The sequence below is a fragment of the Conger conger genome, chromosome 3 (genome assembly GCF_963514075.1).
Source record: "Conger conger chromosome 3, fConCon1.1, whole genome shotgun sequence".
In the NCBI taxonomy this organism is placed as follows: domain Eukaryota; kingdom Metazoa; phylum Chordata; class Actinopteri; order Anguilliformes; family Congridae; genus Conger; species Conger conger.
Window position 1 is genome coordinate 7,060,627 of NC_083762.1, and position 19,229 is coordinate 7,079,855.

Below are 19,229 nucleotides of genomic sequence, written 5' to 3' on the forward strand. Positions count from 1 at the left end.
AGCCGCTAAAATCAGAGCAGGGCGAGGGACAAGAGGACCAAAAAAAGGGGAAAAATGGAACAGGTGAAGGCAAATAAAGGACTGAAGTGGGTTGTGGTGCCATTTCCTACCTTCTGGGGAATCTGAGCGAGAAATTTCTACAAAAAAAAAAAAGGAGGGAGGAAAGAAAAAAGAAAAACATGTAGACAAACGTGAGCACAAACATCGCAGCAAACGCACGGGTGTGTTCCATGTCAACTCACAGGAAGATCTGCCCACCAAAATGTGTGTGCGCACCTAGGAATACCTCTCGGCCTTTCTTGGATACTAAGGGCATGATTTACCAAGACCTTTAGCACGTGTGAAACCTTCTAGTACACGCAAAAACCACTAACATAACCAAAGATTAGTGACGGTATTTGTTGTTGGTTGTGTTATTAGTTTTGCATGTGTTAAAATGGTCTAAAGGCCTTAGTGAATCAGGCCCTAAGCCAGTACAGAATCGGAATGAAAAGGACAGCACAGCTAACACACGGTCCTCTTTCTTGTGGCATCTTATGCCAGCATTGTCTCAAAATGGAGTCAGAGAAGCAATGGAGTCAAGCGGTTCAGGTATGCAAATGCGGCTCATATACTTGTACATAGAATGCTGGTGCAGTTTACCAAAAAATTAACCGAGTTTGCGTGGAGATAGGGTAAGATTTAGTAGAAGTTGATATTCTGAGCTTTCCTAGGAGAAAATTTAATATTTGGTCTTAAAACAAGAAGCCCTGTGTGCAGGTCTTTGCAATTAATGAGTGTACTCCTCCCCTAAATATTAAGGAACGGTCCATGCTGAATTACTTCTGAACAGGGCTGAACCATTTGACCCTCAGAGAGGGGTGAGCTAGGTGAGTCATAGAATTAGGCTTTTCCTGATGGTAAACACCAGAATAAAGCACAGTAACAACAAAGCAGAAACAAACAAGCGCACACACACACACACACACAAACAAAAACACGCACAAAAACACACACAGAAACATGCGCACAAAAACACACACACACACACACACACACACACACACACACACACACACACACACAGACACACGAACAAAAACACACACAGAAACACGCACAAAAACACGCGCGGCAGTTCATCCATCTTAGGCCATGATTTTAGCCTCAGTCTGTAAAAAGTTTACCACAGAATGACAGGCCTCATCCAACCTCATCAGCTGTACACTGTTATTTTGCCTATGGAAATCATTCCAAAAACCTTCCAAGTGTTCACAGCATAAAGCTGGTGTAAGCTACTATGTAAATACATTTAAAAGAAAACAAAGGCTAACAAACACTAACAAAGGCTTTTCTTCTATGGGACAAATGAAAGGGTGAAAATGGACGTGAAGGTGGCTATGTCTATAAAACATATATAATGTATAACCCACGCTGTAACTATAACAGGCTGTGCTCTAGGTCACACGCACTCTCACACAAGGCTTGGGCGGTGCCTGCAGTCGGTGAGCTGGCAGTCCTACGTACCCTCGATAATGTGTCACTGCTGCCACACCAACATCTCCCGCTCTCACTCCCGCTCTCACTCCCGCTCTCTCTCTCTCTCTCTCTCTCTCTCTCTCTCTCTCTCTCTCTCTCTCTCTCTCTCTCTCTCTCTCTCTCCCCCTCTCTCTCTCCCCCTCTCTCTCTCCCCTCTCTCTCTCTCTCTCTCTCTCTCTCTCTCTCTCTCCCTCCCTCTCAGTCCTCTCCCTCTCCCTCTCTCTCTCCCTCCCTCTCAGTCCCTCTCCCTCTCTCTCTCTCTCTCTCTCCCTCTCAGTCCCTCTCCCTCACTCTCTCTCCCCTCAGTCCCTCTCCCTCACTCTCTCTCCCCCTCTCTCTCGCTCTCTCTCCCTCTCAGTCCTCTCCCTCTCTCTGTCTCTCTCTCTCCCTCTCCCCCCCCTCTCTCTGTCTCTCTCTCCCTCTCCCCCCCCTTCACTCCCTCTCCCCCCCTCTCTCTGTCTCTCTCTCTCCCCCTCTCTCGCTCTCTCTCTCCCTCTCAGTCCCTCTCCCTCTCTCTCCCTCTCCCCCTCTCCCCCCCTCTCTCTCCCTCTCTCAGAGTGGCTGCTGAGGTCAGTGAATCCGATCCTCTGTAAGCCGGCCTCTGAAGTGGAGATCTGTTCCACAGCAGCCACACCGCGCCGCGCATGCCAAGGTGTCCCCGGCGGGGTATTTTAGTCGCTGGTTAAGCAATACCTCCGGGGGTAACCATGGTAACTGTCACCACCACAGCGTCTTCTTCAGAGAGTTTTTTTTTTTCCTTTTTTTTTTCTTCTTCTTCAGTGAGAGTTTAAAAATCGCAACTCACGAGAAGACGGAACACGACGGAAGTGAAAGTGTAACGCAGGATATCAATTTTCCATACATCTTCCAAAATATTGAAAATCAGAAATGTCTTAAGCCGACGAGCTTGGGGGCAAAATCGACTCTCGCCCTGACACACGACACACACACACACACACACACACACACACACACACACGACACACACACAGTGCTGCCGGTGTGTGTGGGTGCATGCGCGGCTCCCTGCGCCCTCCCGCCCACGCGCTCTGTGGTTATATTTGCTCCCTCCTCCCACAGTGTCCCTAAATCAGAATCACACTTCTCTGAACCATGGAGGAGAGAGAGGCTGCAGGCATCTGACCTCGTCTGGTGGAACAGAACCGTCCCTGTCCCTGAACTAGGCCTCAAGGGTCCCTCACTTCAAACCCAGAAACAAAAATCACCCATAAAGACGTAAATCCAGCAACAAAGCCGCCATTTTTTGAGACGGCTTTTAATACGCCAGCTCTTACGTCAGTGATCTTGATTCCCGGGCCTGGCAGAGAAACAGGTTTTTCTGGTGTGTGTTGTTACTCAGCACTTCACTGATCAATTAAAGCATTTGATTACACTGTTAACTCACCTCGCCTGGCTTCTCGGGTCTGAACAGGTTGCTGATATTAAGGCGAAAAACAGTAGACCCCCTGCAGCTCTCCAGGACCAGGAAAGAGGATTAATCGTCTTATGCTGTTCTACATGCTGTTATTGAGCCTCATACAACATATCCGTACATATCCACGCGCTGGAGAATATCTGAACATGGTTTTACAAAACCAACAGCAAAAGTTTAACTGGTAGTTTGGATTTACCAACTTGGCCCGTGCAACTTTTGAGGACTGCGACAAATCCAATACGTTTTTAACTTCCCGACAGAGCGATCCAGGTGGATCTACGGATCTCCACCCACGGCCAGGAGGAACGTTTACGCAGAGGAACACACGTCTGACAGAGGCGAGTGGCAGGTCTGCGGCTTCGTTCAGCCCGTTCAGTGAGACCGGTGGAAGATTCTGACCCAAAGCATTACGGTGAGGGGACAGGTAACCTGGAGAGTGGGGCGGCCTGTAGCGTAGCGGTTAGGGTAAAGGACTGGGACACGCAAGGTCGGTGGTTCTAATCCCGGTGTAGCCACTATAAGATCCGCACAGCCGTTGGGTCCCTGAGCAAGGCCCTTAACCCTGCCTGTCTCCTGCTTAGTCTAATCAACTGTACGTCGCTCTGGATAAGAGATGTAATGTAATCGCAACGGGAGAACCGCCGTCATGCTCACCGGTACACCACGGTTGTAATTCAACAGACGTTTTACTGGTCCAGGTGATTACAGGTGCCGTTAAGGTTACCATTACTGGAACTGGTGAATATTGCAGGGCTCATATCTTCCAGCAAAACCCAGGGAAGGACATTGGTTGGACACCACGTTTCATGGCTGGCTGATAAAAGCTTAATGTGTCCAAATGACTCATTTACCCAGGCTCCTCTTTTCACAGACTGATTTTATGACCATGTTTGTGCTGTGTGCGTGTGCCTGTGCCTGTGCGTGTGTGTGCGTGCGTGTGTGTGCGTGCGTGTGAGTGTGTGTGCGCTCACATGATACCCAGTATTTCCCCACATAGGGATATGACATTCTCCAAAGACACAGCCCAAGATAACTACCACTCAAGGGAGAGAGATGGAGACCTACAGCCCAGCTGAAGAGACACCATTTCCCAGCACACCGCAGAGAGATGGAGAACTACAGCCCAGCTGAAGAAACACCATTTCCCAGCACACCGCAGAGAGATGGAGAACTACAGCCCAGCTGAAGAGACACCATTTCCCAGCACACCGCAGTGCAGGAGAGCTCAGGAAGGACCAGGGGGGGGAGCGATGGCCCATGGTGAAATATCTCTCTCATTAAATCTGCCGGGAAGGCGTGATTAAGGCTAGGCCAGCTCACAGGATCACAGCCTAAGCTGAATTCTGCAGCATGAAACCACCAGGAGTCCGTACGGAGCACCGGACAGAATGCCAGGCCGTCGTGAGGCTGTTACCCACAACCCACCACTCCAACGGCTGTTAAATCCACTAATCTGCTCTGAGTGCAACAGGCCGAATCAGATTTAACAGGAGAAGGAGTATGAATGTCACATGTGAGGCACTAACTTCCCCTCAGAGCCCAGGTAAAAAGCACTTTCACTTCCCCGTAATACTTCTGATAAAGTGGAAACGGGAGGAGAGGAACGCCCATCTTGGGAAGCAGGTTATAAGGCTGTCCTAAGAGCTACACCCAGCGTACACAGCAAGAGCCCTTTTCCCCAGTAAATCCAGCGCAGGAGATTGAGCTGCGCTGGCCTATCAGGAACCCAAGGCGCTTTCCTCCCCCCCTCAGTGACAAATAGCGAACTAAGAGCGACAGATTCGCAAGACTAGCTAGTGCAGTAGCGTAGCCACAGCAATAAAGTTTGATTAAAACATTTAATAAAAGTCATGGGGGCAGCTGCCGTCTCCCAGACGTCACAGAGGGGGGGGCAGGACCTGAGGCCCATCAGGAGCAGCCAGACGCTCCAGCTCTTTAACGCTCTTTAACCAGCCCATTACACACCTCATTCATACTCTTCCTCTTATTTCAGCCCACCACCTCTTTTTACCCCACCTTCGAAATCCCCATTACCTCCACCACCACCACCAGCACCACCACCAGGGCCACTCCTCTCCTCAAATCTGGCCCTCCAATCCAAATCCAGCTCTCTCTTTCCCTAAGGAATGAACTAAACGATTAGCTCTACTGATTAACCGACTGGTTTCACACCGGACTCCCAGGTAAAACGGGGTAGGAGGGAAAAACCAGCGGGGTTCTCGAGCCCTTGCCGAGGACCGCGATTTGAGGAGGAGCGGCGGTTTCGCGGAGGCCCCTCCGGCCCTCCCGGTCGAGCGCATTCCGCCCCTCTCTCCCCCCGGGGGGGGGGGGCCGTCTCACCTGCGCACGAACTTGGAGGTGAACTTGCTGAAGATTCCGGAAGCCGCCGGCCGGCGGGGCTGGCTGTTCCCGTGGGAGAGGGAGGGGGAGGCGGGTGGCCCGTTGTAGGCGGAGGCGTGCTGGTCCCGCGTCGCCCTCTGCTGGCCGGCGTGGAACGTGCTGCGGCTGGCCACCCCCCGGGGGAAGTTGGTGCGGTCCGTCGCCGTGGAGCTGCTGATGTTGTGGGCCGAGGGAGACGCCCCCGGGACTCTCTGGGGAGCGGTGCTGCCGGGCGCAACCACGTTCACGGACAGGGGGGCGGAGAGAACACGAAAACCGATAAGCATTTACGTACGGCGGCCCCCCGATCACAGAGCCCCGCGGCTGAAACAGAGGAACCTACCCATCACCGCAATGCACTGACGAGAGCAAGTAACCTCTGCAGCGTAACTACGCCAGTATGCATGCATCTATGCATGCATGCATGCAAGCAGGTATGTATGTATGTACGTACATACAAAAACTTTGAGACATTAAGTGACAACATGAAAATAAATGTCTAAGCTAATTTCAATGCTAGGTACATCGATACAATATTTGGATAACATGCATGAAGTGGCCTTCACTGGGATTCCTGCACTCTGCTGGATGTGTGCCCTGAACAGGGGCATCCGCGGGGCTAATCCATTATTACCACTAGTGTAATCCCATGAGACCCAGCTAGCAAATAACACGAGAGCTGTGCCAAGGGGGTCAGATGGCCAGCGGTGGGAGGCACGCTGTCATTTCCCAGACCCGGCCTTTTAATAGCACATCAAACCGGGCACGGCCGCCCAACCGGGGAGACTTCAGCGACTTCAGACGAGACAGACGCACTACACTGCCATTCCTCCAAGGAGCCCAAAAGCTCTTTAGTTGGAAAAGAATTTAGGCGCACGCTAATGCCTCCCCAATTAGTAAATGGGCCCCTAAATTATTTATACGTAATTATTTTTCCTGTTAGCACACGTCAATTAGCGCAAATGCTCCCAAGAACGGGAGCGCTGCAGAACCCTGGCGAGAAGGGTAAGAGTTATAGGCATTATAAAATCAATGCGATGAACCGCGATTGAAATGTATACAAACCCCTGCATACAGAGGGAGCATGATTAATAAGCAGATCCTTTGTTATTTATGATACTGGAAATTGTATATTAATGGCCGGATTTAGAAAAAATATGCGTTTAATGTGTTGTTTATCTAAACGGTTGATTGTTGTGGGATTGCAGGTACTGGGTCTCACAGCATTAAAGGCATTTCTGAATTCTAGTCTTTAAATGTAGTGCTCTGTCCCAATTCTGCTGGATCTCACCCGTAAATGAACAGCTGAACATGCTATATAAGAACGGAAACCATTACACAGAGTAAAACTACGGTTTCCATTTTAACTACTGAAGTATTACGTTTGACTTACCTTTTTAAAAAAAAAAAAGTTCAAACACACAATTCTTTCATGAAACACTTCGAGTGAGAAAGAAAGGGCACAGTCACTAATGACAGGCACAGAAGCATCACCACATCGACAATAACAGCGACAGTACTGGGCAAGCAGCACGTCAAAACTATAGACACTGGGGCGCTAACGCTAGGCCCTCTGGGTGAACATATGGCACTAGCGCCAACTGCCTAACAAACGCAGGACCGGAGAAGGGGTGGGGGTGGGGGTGGGGGGGGGGGGGGTTGAGATCGAGCTACGCCAGCATAAGGGGATTAACTGGGGGGGGGGGGGGGGGAACGGGTGCTAATGGTGGGCACGGCTAAAGCAGGGTGATGTAATCCACTGCCCATTATGGGGACACTGGGTCAACAGGAACTGGAGTGAAGGAAAGTTCATTGGGCGGTATGTGGGTGGGGTGGGGTGGGGGCTGGGGGGCGGATGTTGTGTGTACTGTACCGCAGAGGACAGATTTGTGGTGCGGGGGCAGGAATTAAAATCGAAACTCCATTAAAGCGCTGGGTCCGTTTCCCCCAGCGGAGGGGGGGGGGGGCAGATGTACGGAGTGACGCACTGCTGTACACGGCCTTGGCGAGCCTGAGGAGGGCTCCAGTGACTGTGGTCTCCCGTCTCTTAAATCTCAAGACGCAGCCGTATAATCAACACCAGCCGGAAGCAGCCGTCCTGGCCCTGAGAGGCTGGCGGCAGAGCTCAGGAACACGTGAAGCCCCGCCGACGCACGGCGAGACGCACACGAGGAGACGGCGCTGCACAGACCACACCGCGCATACCCGCAGCACAGCACGCTTACCCAGCCTGCAGCACGCACACGCACGCACACACACACATCAACACAAATATATGTACACACGACCACATCCACATCCTGTGAGTGCTATTTCCATACACAGCTCTGCGAGAAGAGTCTCATCTCGATGTCCCTCCTCGTATCGTTTAGGCAAAGTTTTATTGTTATTTATTTATTCATTGCAAAGTGAGATTCTCACAAAGCTGTGCTCATGTGAAGATCGCATCACACCAATGCGACGTATGTACGTGCATACATACATTCTCATATATACCTCAATTTGTGTGTATATATGGCACTGGAACAGCATAAAGCATGAACGAGCAGGGAGGAACAGATGCAATGCCCAGTTTCTACAGGCTATGGGCTAGCTGCAGTACCTTCGGTGTGGGATCCCCAACCAGGTTCTGAAGAGCCCACGCTGACTGCATGCAATAGACCAGCCTTAGCCGTCATTCTATTGGACGGGCTACACTCAGCCCTCATCCAATCGAAAATGTCACTCGTTACCAAGGAAACCAGGTACATTAATCTGCTATGTAGTGGTTATACGATTTTCAGAAAAATGATAATATTTCAAAGAACGTAAAACACCCTGTAGATTTGCAACCGTTTAACCGTTTTCCTCTACAGTAGCACAAACATTATTCTGCACTTAAGGAGCGGACAGTTGACCTGAGACAGCTCTACCGCCTATTTTTAATGCAACAGAATCCAAGATGATTAAAAATACCAAACTTAGTAAGATGTCAAATATCAAGTTTTGGTAAAAAGAAAAAGAAAACAGGCAATCGTTTAAATTGGAAGGCAATCCTAGAAGACCTTTTAAACAGACAATTACTGTAAGCCCAAAATAGTAAGCAATTTTCATTTATTCAAGAGATTTCCATTATATCTTAATGATGGAGGCAGCTCATTTTCACGCTGGTTAAGGAGAAAATTGCACAGCCCCTGTGCACATATCCAATATGACCAAAGGCAGGTGCACTGGCATAAATTCAGAGATGTTAGTGTTTGGAAAGGTTACCGACTGAGGCAGATTCACCGGTAATGTAATTATTTACTACACTACCCCTGTGTGGTTTCTACCTATACTGTCCACCTTTCCTTGGCCTGAAAGTTAGGCTCCGCACGCATTCTCAGTCGTTACCTGTGAACGCGCAGGTCAAGCTGTGGTTTTGGAGAGGGTGACATCAGAAGAAGGCGTGACTGAAGAGCTGTGCTCTGCCATTGATCACTGGCACACTGTTGCATCATTGTGTGTGTGTGTGTGCTTTTCAGAGCACTGACAATAGACTGCATTGTGCCTTTTAGTTTTTGTTTTTTTTGTTGCATGGTGGCTATTCTGTTTCCACGGTCAATACAAGAGTGCGCCTGTATACCTCTACATGCCGTATATCCGGGCTGAGTATTTATGAGCTCTATACTTATTGTGTGAAAACTGATGATGTTGTGGTGGATGCAGGTAAGTAATACGCACATATATTTGGACTTGCAGTAATTGGGACTCATTCATATCAACCACTGTGGCTGGGAGAAGCCCGAGGCGTAGAACAGGGCCTTCAGCACTGATCGACTACTTGCTGTTCGTAACAGAAGCCATACAGGGCACCGTGTGCCAAAACCAGGAACGGGTAAGAGTGCTGTGCAGCAGGAATGTCTTCCTGCTAGACTGGGAGTGTGGAGCCGGTCTCTCTGTCGGAGCATAGATCGGGTTTCTCTGTTAGACTTGAGGTGTGGAGAGGGTCTCTGTCAAGACAGGGAGTGTGCAGCTGGTCTCTCTTTTGGATTGGTAGTATTCAGCAGATTCCAGTTAAACTGGAAGTGTAGAGCCGGTCTCTCCGTTGGAGCACAGAGTGGGTTTCTCCGTTAGACCTGAAGTGTGGAGTGTGTCTCTGTGAGACTGTGAGTGTTGTAGAGAGTGTCTCTGTTAGACTGGGAGCGTGGAACAAGCCTCCCTGTTAGACAGTGAGAGTAGGACCCAGAGTTCCTCCATTAGGGCAGGGCGTTGCTGTTAGGGCAGGGTTAGAGGCAGGATGACGGGGCATGAGAGGAGAATGTAATGGCAGTGGGAGCACTGGGGATGACTTAAGCAGGGCAATGACTGGCTCAGCTGGGGACGAAGGTACAGGACCTGGGGTAGGGCAGGGGCAACGAGAGGAATCGCGGGCAAGGGGCCTTCAAAAAGATCAAATATCCTGGTTCACCCGATCATTACCATTTCATAATAATAATAATAATAGCAATAACAATATTTATTAATAATCAAATTCCCTTTCATAGCTGTTCCCCTTATAATTTGTCATTTCAAAGACCATTCATGGAGAGACTGTAACTGGTTATCCTGGCTCTCTGGCTCTCTCTCTGGCTCTCTCTCTGGCTCTCTCTCTGGCTCTCTCTCTGGCTCTCCCTCTGGCTCTCCCTCTGGCTCTCCCTCTGGCTCTCCCTCTGGCTCTCTCTCTGGCTCTCTCTCTGGCACTCTCTCTGGCTCTCTCTGGCTCTCTCTGGCTCTCTCTGGCTCTCTCTGGCTCTCTCTGGCTCTCTCTGGCTCTCTCTGGCGCTCTCTGGCGCTCTCTGGCGCTCTCTGGCTCTCTCTGGCTCTCTCTCTCTCTCTCTGGTTCTCTCTGGCTCTCTCTCTGGTTCTCTCTGGCTCTCTCTCTGGTTCTCTCTGGCTCTCTCTGGCTCTCTCTCTCTCTCTCTCTCTCTCTCTCTGGCGCTCTCTGGCTCTCTCTGGCTCTCTCTGGCGCTCTCTGGCTCTCTCTGGCTCTCTCTGGCGCTCTCTGGCGCTCTCTGGCGCTCTCTGGCTCTCTCTGGCTCTCTCTGGCTCTCTCTGGCTCTCTCTCTCTCTCTGGCTCTCTCTCTGGCTCTCTCTCTGGTTCTCTCTGGCTCTCTCTCTGGTTCTCTCTGGCTCTCTCTCTCTCTCTCTCTGGCTCTCTCTGGCGCTCTCTGGCGCTCTCTGGCGCTCTCTGGCGCTCTCTGGCGCTCTCTGGCTCTCTGGCTCTCTGGCTCTCTGGCTCTCTGGCTCTCTGTCCGCCCGTCTCTCCCCGGGCTGGGGAGCACTTGCCTGGCGCGGTGTGCGTGCAGGTCTGGGGGGCTGGGGTGGGCGGAGGAGGACAGGGACTTGTGGTGTCGGGGGCGGGAGGAGGAGGAGGAGGAGGAGGAGGTGAGCACGGCGGCCGCAGAGGCGGTGGAGGCGCGGGACCCGGGGATGTTCAGGCTGGGGGGAGAGAACGGACAACCCCCCCCTCCCTCGCCCAGGCAGGAGACGAGGGGGTGGGCGGGGTCCGCAGGTTAGGAGAGGAAACAGAGGGACACCGGAGGGCAGCGTCGTCCAGGAGAACAGTACAGAGCAGAGACACACAGCAGACACTGAGCACAGTGACAGACAGATATAAAGCACAGCCGGAGGGAAAAGAAGAGGAAACACACATGCTTCACACAGAACAGGAAGTACAGCATGGAGTCTGCATCACATACGTACATACACACACACACACACACACACACACACACACACACACACACAGGGACAACCATCCACACACATCCAGGGACAACCACACACACACACACACACACACACACACACACAGGGACAACCATAAACACACACACACACACACACACACACACACACACAGGGACAACCATACACACACACACACACACACACACACACACAGGGACAACCACACACACACACAGGGACAACCATACACACACACACACACACAAACACACAGGGACAACCATCCACACACATACAGGGACAACCACACACACACACACACACACACACACACACAGGGACAACCACACACACACACACACACACACACACACACACACACACACACACACACACAGGGACAACCACACACACACACACACACACACACACACACACACACACAGGGACAACCATACACACACACACACACACACACACACACACACACAGGGACAACCACACACACACACACACACACAGGGACAACCACACACACACACACACACACACACACACACATACAGGGACAACCACACACACACACACACACACACACACAGGGACAACCATACACACACACACACACACACACACACACACACAGGGACAACCATACACACACACACACACACACACACAGGGACAACCATACACACACACACACACACACACACACACACACACACACACAGGGACAACCGTACACACACACGCACACATACATACACACACCACTACACAGCAGCCACATGCATAGGAAACAAGCTACACGCCACAGAAACAGTCAGTTGAAGGGATTACACAGACTGACACCGCCACCTTTGTGAGGACCAGGGAGCTCTAAGCCTATTAAAACGGGCGGAAAACCGACCAATCACAATACACCGTTTCCATCACACGCCTGCTTAACCCCTTTAACACGTTACAGTAACTCAGCACACAAAAGCACACACACACACAGAGGAGACAAAGAAAGGGAGAAACAAAACCTCGCAGAACACAACGGCCTTTGTTAGCGGTTACACACTGTCACGGCCTGCAGCGGTGAACAGGATGTTTCGGGCAGACAGGGGTTAACACACAACACGGGCTGCCGCTTCGCGTGAAGCGAAGCCACAGCGGAGGATCAGTTACGAAAGGCACTCTCTCTCTCCGGAGAGGAAAGCGGCTAACGCGCGACAAAACACAAAGCTGAAAAAAAAAAAAAAAAAAAAAAAAAAAAGAACAAACAATAATGCAAATGGAGGATTAAGATGGCGTTAAACACAGAAGCAAACCTGGCCAATGCACTCCTCTTATAACGATCACACCTCACCTCACCCCCCCACCGTTTCATATCATATACTGACTCACTGGCAGCAGTTGTGAAGTGAAAGAATTTTTCAACAATCCATCCAATTCTTTAATGTCTGTAAACGACGAACTCTTAAAAGTGTTTCTTATAAAAAGAGTGCATTGAGTCGAACACTTACGCGCGCGTGTTTGCGCCCGGACAGTACATGGCGAGAGGTGTTAATGAAATGAACATCTGGAAGATGTCTGTTACGGCACACGGACAGCACAGGGTGGGCACGTCAACGAACAGGGCCCAGCTGTACAGAGACCAGCAGTAGGGTCACGTGACCGCGCTCTTACACGCCACACGCGTCCCCGATGCTTTATGTACATATTTAATGAGAGCAGGGCCCTGTAATTCAAGGCCGCCCTGCCCTGCTTCTTGAGGAAATGTATGATTCACAGGAACAGGCCTGATGGTCTCTGTACAGCACCAGCCCTGCACGTCAGCAGCACAATCCAAACACAAACATGAATCCATAATATCAACCAGTCCAGCACACAGCACAAGCATTTGTACACACAGTAAAGCCAGTATATGTTTTGTGTGCATGTATGTGTGCATATATAGTGCTGCATATTTGTCTGACTTCATTATAACAAACCCCCACGGGACTGGACATATTGTTTTGGATGTACATCGGCCAAAATAGGCCAGGAGTGGCAAGCAGGGTTAGAGACCGGGGAAAACTACGGTCCCAACAGTGCACAGCACACCAGAGACTATAGGACACCACAGGACGTCTCTTCATTTGACTGACAAATTGACACTCTTGGGAGTGCAATCTAGGATGTCAACAGTGAGAGTTTTGCTGTAGGAGGGGCTTGCTGTAATGAAGCCAGACCATTTGGAGAACCCCCCCCAAACCCACCCTGGGGAGAGAAGTGCATTGTGGGAGAAGGTCATATTGGGGGTTGGTTTAAATTAAAAAAGAGAGAGAGAGAGAGAGAGCAGTTAGCAGTAAGATGAAAGGGAGGGCAGGTAGCGGTGAGATGGTGTGAGAGTCACAGGGGAGGAAAGGGAGCGAGTTTGAGAGATAAACGGAGGCAGGTAAAAGGGAGGGTCGGGGGAGTGAGTGTGTGAGAGAGGGAGGTAGAGCGTTTCCCTGTATAAGGCACTGTGTACGGAAGTGCCGGTTAATACGAATGCACTAAGACGGGACACATGCACACATGGAACACCCGAATGTGTTCTGCCAGCTGGAGTTGGAAGGACTGTGTTGCACGGTGAGATGAGATGGAGTCCTTTTCATTTGGCCAGGACCTCCAGCTCTTCACTGCTGTTCCAGGAGTAGACCACTCCGCCCTGCACTCTTCTTCTGCGTTCCTCAATGCTTCAGACCGTCCGGACGAGTGTCACAAACCTCTTATTGAGAGCTGCCAATCTGTCTCCCAGGGTCAGTAAAGCTAATGTACCATGTTGTGGTCCAGAGTCGTGTACATGAACTCAGAATATACTTGCATGCGCAGTATATACTAAATGTTTTAACATAAATATTTTCCAACTGCAACAAATTGATTAGTATGTGCTTTAGAGCGATTTGTGAGAGTATGTTGTGTATGTGTAAGTCTCGGTATATAATGTACGTGTATGTAGTGTACCATCAGGGCAGGGATCTCCATACCTGACCCTTGAATCCAAATCTGGCCCTTGTTTTGTTTTTTCCCGGGTAATGAACAATTAGTGCAACTGATTGGCCAAACTGGCTTCACACACCTGACTCCAAGGAAGGGTGGAAAACCAGCACTGGTTCTTGGCACTGAAGGACCGTGATTTGAGGAACAGGGCACTAGGGGCTCAAGCTGGGGCAATGTGTCCATTAATCCCAATCCAATAGGCGCAACTGATCTAGGCCATCAGTTTTTTGTTTTTGTTAATGCTAATTAGCAAAGCTAACAGCAGTTAAGCCAAGTTAACACTAGCGAGGGAAGCTAACACTAGCTAGCCAAGTTAACACTAGCGAGAGAAGCTAACACTAGCGAGTGAAGCTAAGACTAGCGAGCAAAGCTAACGCTAGCGAGGGAAGTTAACTCTAGCGAGTGAAGCTAACACTAGCGAGCGAAGCTAACGCTAGCGAGGGAAGCTAACGTTAGCGAGCGAAGCTAACACTAGCGCGAGAAGCTAACACTAGCGAGACTTGACTTTATTCATCACACAGAACTGCTGGCAGGGGTCCCCGCGGGGAAACGCCGTTTCGAGCGCGGCGCGGCGCCGATGCGTACCTGTCCTTGCCGTTCTGCACGCCCTGCCCCAGCGTGGACCTCTCGGTGAGGGGCGAGTTGCGGCTCCGACTCGTACCGGTGGACAGGATGCTGTTCTGTAAAGCAGGAGGAGGAGAGGCGGGTACTGGGTGCAGGTCAGGGGGTCAGGGGGGTATTCAGGGCCGATCGGCCCAGCGCTGGAGAGACCACGGGCGGCGGTGCACTCACGGTGGAGGGGGTGGGAGTGGTCTTCTTGCGGTCCACCGAGGCCAGGGGGCTGGGGGGAACTTTGGCGGAGCTGCCCGAACCTTTCCTCCCAGAATCCTCGGCGGTGTGCTTGCTGTCCCCCTGGGAGCGCTTGGAGTAGGAGGAGGAGCCTGAGGGACGGGAGACAGAGGCAGGAGCCAATCACACCTCGTGACTCGTATTTGACAGACGGCTCCTATGGAGCTTCAGCGCACACCCTCTCCCCGCTGCAGCTCCTCCCAGGCTCACCTTGGTCTGTGGCTCGGCGGGGCTTGTTGTGGCTGGAGGAGACACTGCGCTGTACCTTGTGAGGAGGCGATTGGACGCTGCTGTTCGTGAGGTCACTTCCAGGGCGGGGCTTTATTGATAAATTGGTGCCCTCGTCCAGCTGGGAGGGAGAAGGCGGACACAGGGAGAATAAAATCAACTTTTCAGCTTGTTAAGATAACGTCAATGTCCAGCATACAGGTAATTCAACAATGTGCTGCGTGTAGTATGCACTTGCACTGTGTGTAGTATGCCCTGTATAGTATGAACTGTGTGTAGTATGCGCTATGTGAAGTATGCGCTTGTGCTGTGTGTAGGATGCGCTGTGTGTAGTATGCGCTGTGGGTAGTATGCCCTGTGTAGTATGCGCTGTGTGTAGTATGCACTTGCACTGTGTGTAGTATGTCCTGTGTAGTATGCGCCGAGTAGTATGCACTTGCGCTGTGTGTAGTATGCCCTGTGTAGTATGTGCTGTGTGTAGTATGCACTTGCACAGTGTGTAGTATGTGCTGTGTGTAGTATGCGTTTGTGCTGTGTGTAGCATGTGTTGTTTGTAGCATGCACCGTGTGTATCTGTATTATCCTGTACCTCTGAGTTCCTATAGTCCAACAGCAGGTATGTGGCCATGACTTCGTTGTATTTTTGGTTGACAAGAGAGTCCTGGATCTCTTCCTGAGAGTAGCCCATCTGCAACATTATATCTGAGGACAGAGAGGCATGGTCGTATTCACTCACAACATGAGTCGCACGTACACCCAGCTGCATGCACACAATAACACAATTACGGCTGAAGACAGGTCATGATCTCCAGGTTTCTGCGACTTGTTTTTAAAAGCGACTTTAAAGTAATTACATTTCCACAGACCAAAATAATTCAATTTGATTATCATCAAAAAACAGACCAAACAGGATGGGAACTGCACGCACGTGTGCGGAGCCCAAGGTCAGTCAGGACTGAGCGGGAAGAGGAAGCAGGCATAGAGACACGATCACAGAGTCACAGATGGAGCCAGAACAGGTGTGGACAGGAGCCACATCCTGACACAAGCCAGAATCAACCAGATCAAGGCCACATAAAACAGAGCATCTGCTCACTAAGGCCCTGTACAGTACAGACCACAGAGTCACTGCTCACTCAGGCAGATTACAGTACAGACCACAGAGTCACTGCTCCCTCAGGCCCTGTACAGTACAGACCACAGAGTCACTGCTCCCTCAGGCCCTGTACAGTACAGACCACAGAGTCACTGCTCCCTCAGGCCCTGTACAGTACAGACCACAGAGTCACTGCTCACTAAGGCCCTGTACAGTACAGACCACAGAGTCACTGCTCCCTCAGGCTGATTACAGTACAGACCACAGAGTCACTGCTCCCTCAGGCTGATTACAGTACAGACCACAGAGTCAGTGCTCACACAGGCTGATTACAGTACAGACCACAGAGTCAGTGCTCACACAGGCTGATTACAGTACAGACCACAGAGTCACTGGTCACTCAGGCCCAGTACAGTACAGACCACAGAGTCACTCAGGCCCAGTACAGTACAGACCACAGAGTCACTCAGGCCCAGTACAGTACAGGTAACACTCTGAGGAGTTCCCGTGCTGCCGCCCCACCTCTCCGCCCCCAGGGCTGGCACCTCACCTGTCCTCTTGGGGTCCTTGTAGTCGGGCTGCGGCTCCAAGTACGGCTTCAGCTCCTCATCCTCATGACCCACGTTCATCCAGCGATCCTTCATTATCTGCTGCTGGACCAATCAGAGAGAGGGCGAGAGAGGGTGAGAGAGAGCGAGAGAGGGAGAGAAAGAGAGAGGGGGAGAGAGAGGGAGGGAGGGATTATCCAGTGCAGTTATCCAGCTAACTCAAACCTGCTTTGTGAAATACCCCCCGGTACAGTTATAAGTCCTGTGTGACTGTGACAACAGAAACAGTCAGACAGACCTCTATACTACAGTGCAGGGCAGGTAAGATGCACAGCAGATGGACAGTCATAATGTCACTGTACAGAGCAGGTAATAAACTGTGTTGCCGTGGTTCCCTTGAGCTGTAAGGACTAACCTGTGTGACTTTAGTTAAATATCCATCTGTCCACGTGGACAATATGCAAAAATGTGATCCGTCTAAATCACTGTGGTTAAGAGCGCCTGCTACACGCCCGAATGCCATTTCACGTGATGTAAACAGATCAGACCTACACTTACCATATCTCCGAGCAGAGGAAGGATGAGGCGGAAAAGGTTAGCGTACATTCGAGGGGCAAAGATAAATACAAGGTAATTATGTGGTGACGGAGGGAAGACAATTAGGCCGTCGTTAAGCAGAGGAGCAGGCCACTGACCTCCAGGCTGCCCCGCTTTGAAGGGTTGAGGATGAGGAACTTCTTCAGCAGGTTCTCGCAGTCCGTGGACATGTAGAAGGGAATCCTGTACTTCCCCCTCAGCACCCGCTCACGCAGCTCCTGGGGACCGGGCAAGAGGGGCACACAGAGAGAGAGGGGCACACAGAGGGGCACACAGAGAGGGACACACAGAGAGGGACACACAGAGAGGGACACACAGAGAGGGACACACAGAGAGGGACACACAGAGAGGGACACAGAGGGGCACACACAGAGGGGCACAGAGAGGGGCACACAGAGGGGCACAGAGAGGGGCACACACAGAGAGAGGGACACAGAGAGAGGGGCACACAGAGGGGCACAGAGAGGGGCACAGAGAGAGAGAGGGGCACAGAGAGGGGCACACAGAGAGAGAGGGACACAGAGGGGCACACACAGAGGGACACAGAGAGAGGGGTAAATAGAGGGGCGGGGAGGGAGGGGCAAGGAGGGGCAGCAGGAGGCGGAGGGAGGGGCAGAGAGAGGTAGAGGGAGGGGCAGAGAGACAGTGGGAGGGGCAATGGGAGAGGTGCAGTCGGAGAGGGTAAGAGCAAAGAGACAATGCAGGGTTAAAACTTCTGTTTCCACACAATAAACGTCTCTCCCCTCCCCTGGGCTCCGGGCCCCAATGCGCACCTTGAGGTTCTGCCCGTCGAAGGGCAGGGAGCCGCTGACCAGCGTGTAGAGGATGACGCCCAGGCTCCACACGTCCACCTCGGGCCCGTCGTACTTCTTGCCCTGGAAGAGCTCGGGGGCCGCGTAGGGGGGGCTGCCGCAGAACGTGTCCAGCTTGTTCCCCAGGGTGAACTCGTTACTGAAGCCGAAGTCGGCGATCTTGATGTTCATGTCGGCGTCCAGGAGGAGGTTCTCTGCCTGGATGGGGAGGAAGACGGGGAAAATGGGAGACATCACATTACATTACATGACATTTGGCTGACGCTTTTATCCGACGTGACTTAAAGTTGATTAGACTAAGCAGGAGACAATCCTCCACTGGAGCAATGCAGGGTTAAGGGCCTTGCTCAAGGGCACAATGGCTGTGCGGATCTTATTGTGGCTACACCGGGGGTCGAACCACCGGCCTTGCGGGTCCCAGTCATGTACCTTAACCACTACGCTACAGGCCACTAAGAGACATAAATTCTACAGTTATAGGGCCCACAATGGTTTATGTACCCAGGTATTAACACCGCAGTCACTCCTGATCATGCAAATGATCTTACAACCTGGTTAAAAATCCCAGGCTAAACCAAACCTTTGACTTGAATCTCACTCTTCAGCATAATTTAGTTTGGGTATAAAATGGAAGCCAAAATTTATAATGCCCATGACAGCATGGACAGGCAATTAAAAAACAAAATAAATGAGACTTTTCAACCTTTGAGGGTTTTTTGTTGAAAATGTCTTGGTCTTGTCCAGATATTTTCTAGTTTCTGTCCATTTGTTCCGCGTTTTGGTCAATTAAGTAGAACTCATCAGAAAAACTCATCCTTCCATTCTTAATTTCTTCTGTTGTTGGTGCGGTTTGCAATGAGTCACGCTGAGCGATCGAGGCCAGTCAATAATGTAAAATTTCCCATGCTGCGAGAAGGCATGGAGCAAAATAAATATCATTACACGCTGAACTGAAATGAACTTCTGAAGGTGGGCACGATGGCTAGTAAGGTGGTTAGAAATCGTCTTGGTCTCAAAGTTTTGCCAATTGCCTTCCCTGCGAGGGGGGAGATTGTCACATA

General features: G+C 51.1%; 1 protein-coding gene across 4 annotated transcripts in view; it reads right to left on the minus strand.

Moving 5' to 3' along the window:
* mark2b (MAP/microtubule affinity-regulating kinase 2b) overlaps positions 1–19,229 on the minus strand; it is a 63,289-nt gene that overhangs the window by 11,004 nt on the left and 33,056 nt on the right. For 2 of the 4 annotated variants that reach the window (XM_061235872.1, XM_061235871.1), the window contains exons 8-15: positions 18,130–18,366; positions 17,455–17,574; positions 16,762–16,864; positions 15,705–15,817; positions 15,098–15,236; positions 14,831–14,979; positions 14,624–14,718; positions 5,294–5,557 (exon numbers count right to left, since the gene is read on the minus strand). In XM_061235872.1, the coding sequence (XP_061091856.1) occupies positions 5,294–5,557; positions 14,624–14,718; positions 14,831–14,979; positions 15,098–15,236; positions 15,705–15,817; positions 16,762–16,864; positions 17,455–17,574; positions 18,130–18,366 (1,220 nt within the window). Of the gene's footprint in view, positions 1–110; positions 138–5,293; positions 5,558–14,623; positions 14,719–14,830; positions 14,980–15,097; positions 15,237–15,704; positions 15,818–16,761; positions 16,865–17,454; positions 17,575–18,129; positions 18,367–19,229 lie in introns of all 4 variants that reach the window. The other 2 variants (XM_061235869.1, XM_061235868.1) reach the window with 2 other exon arrangements.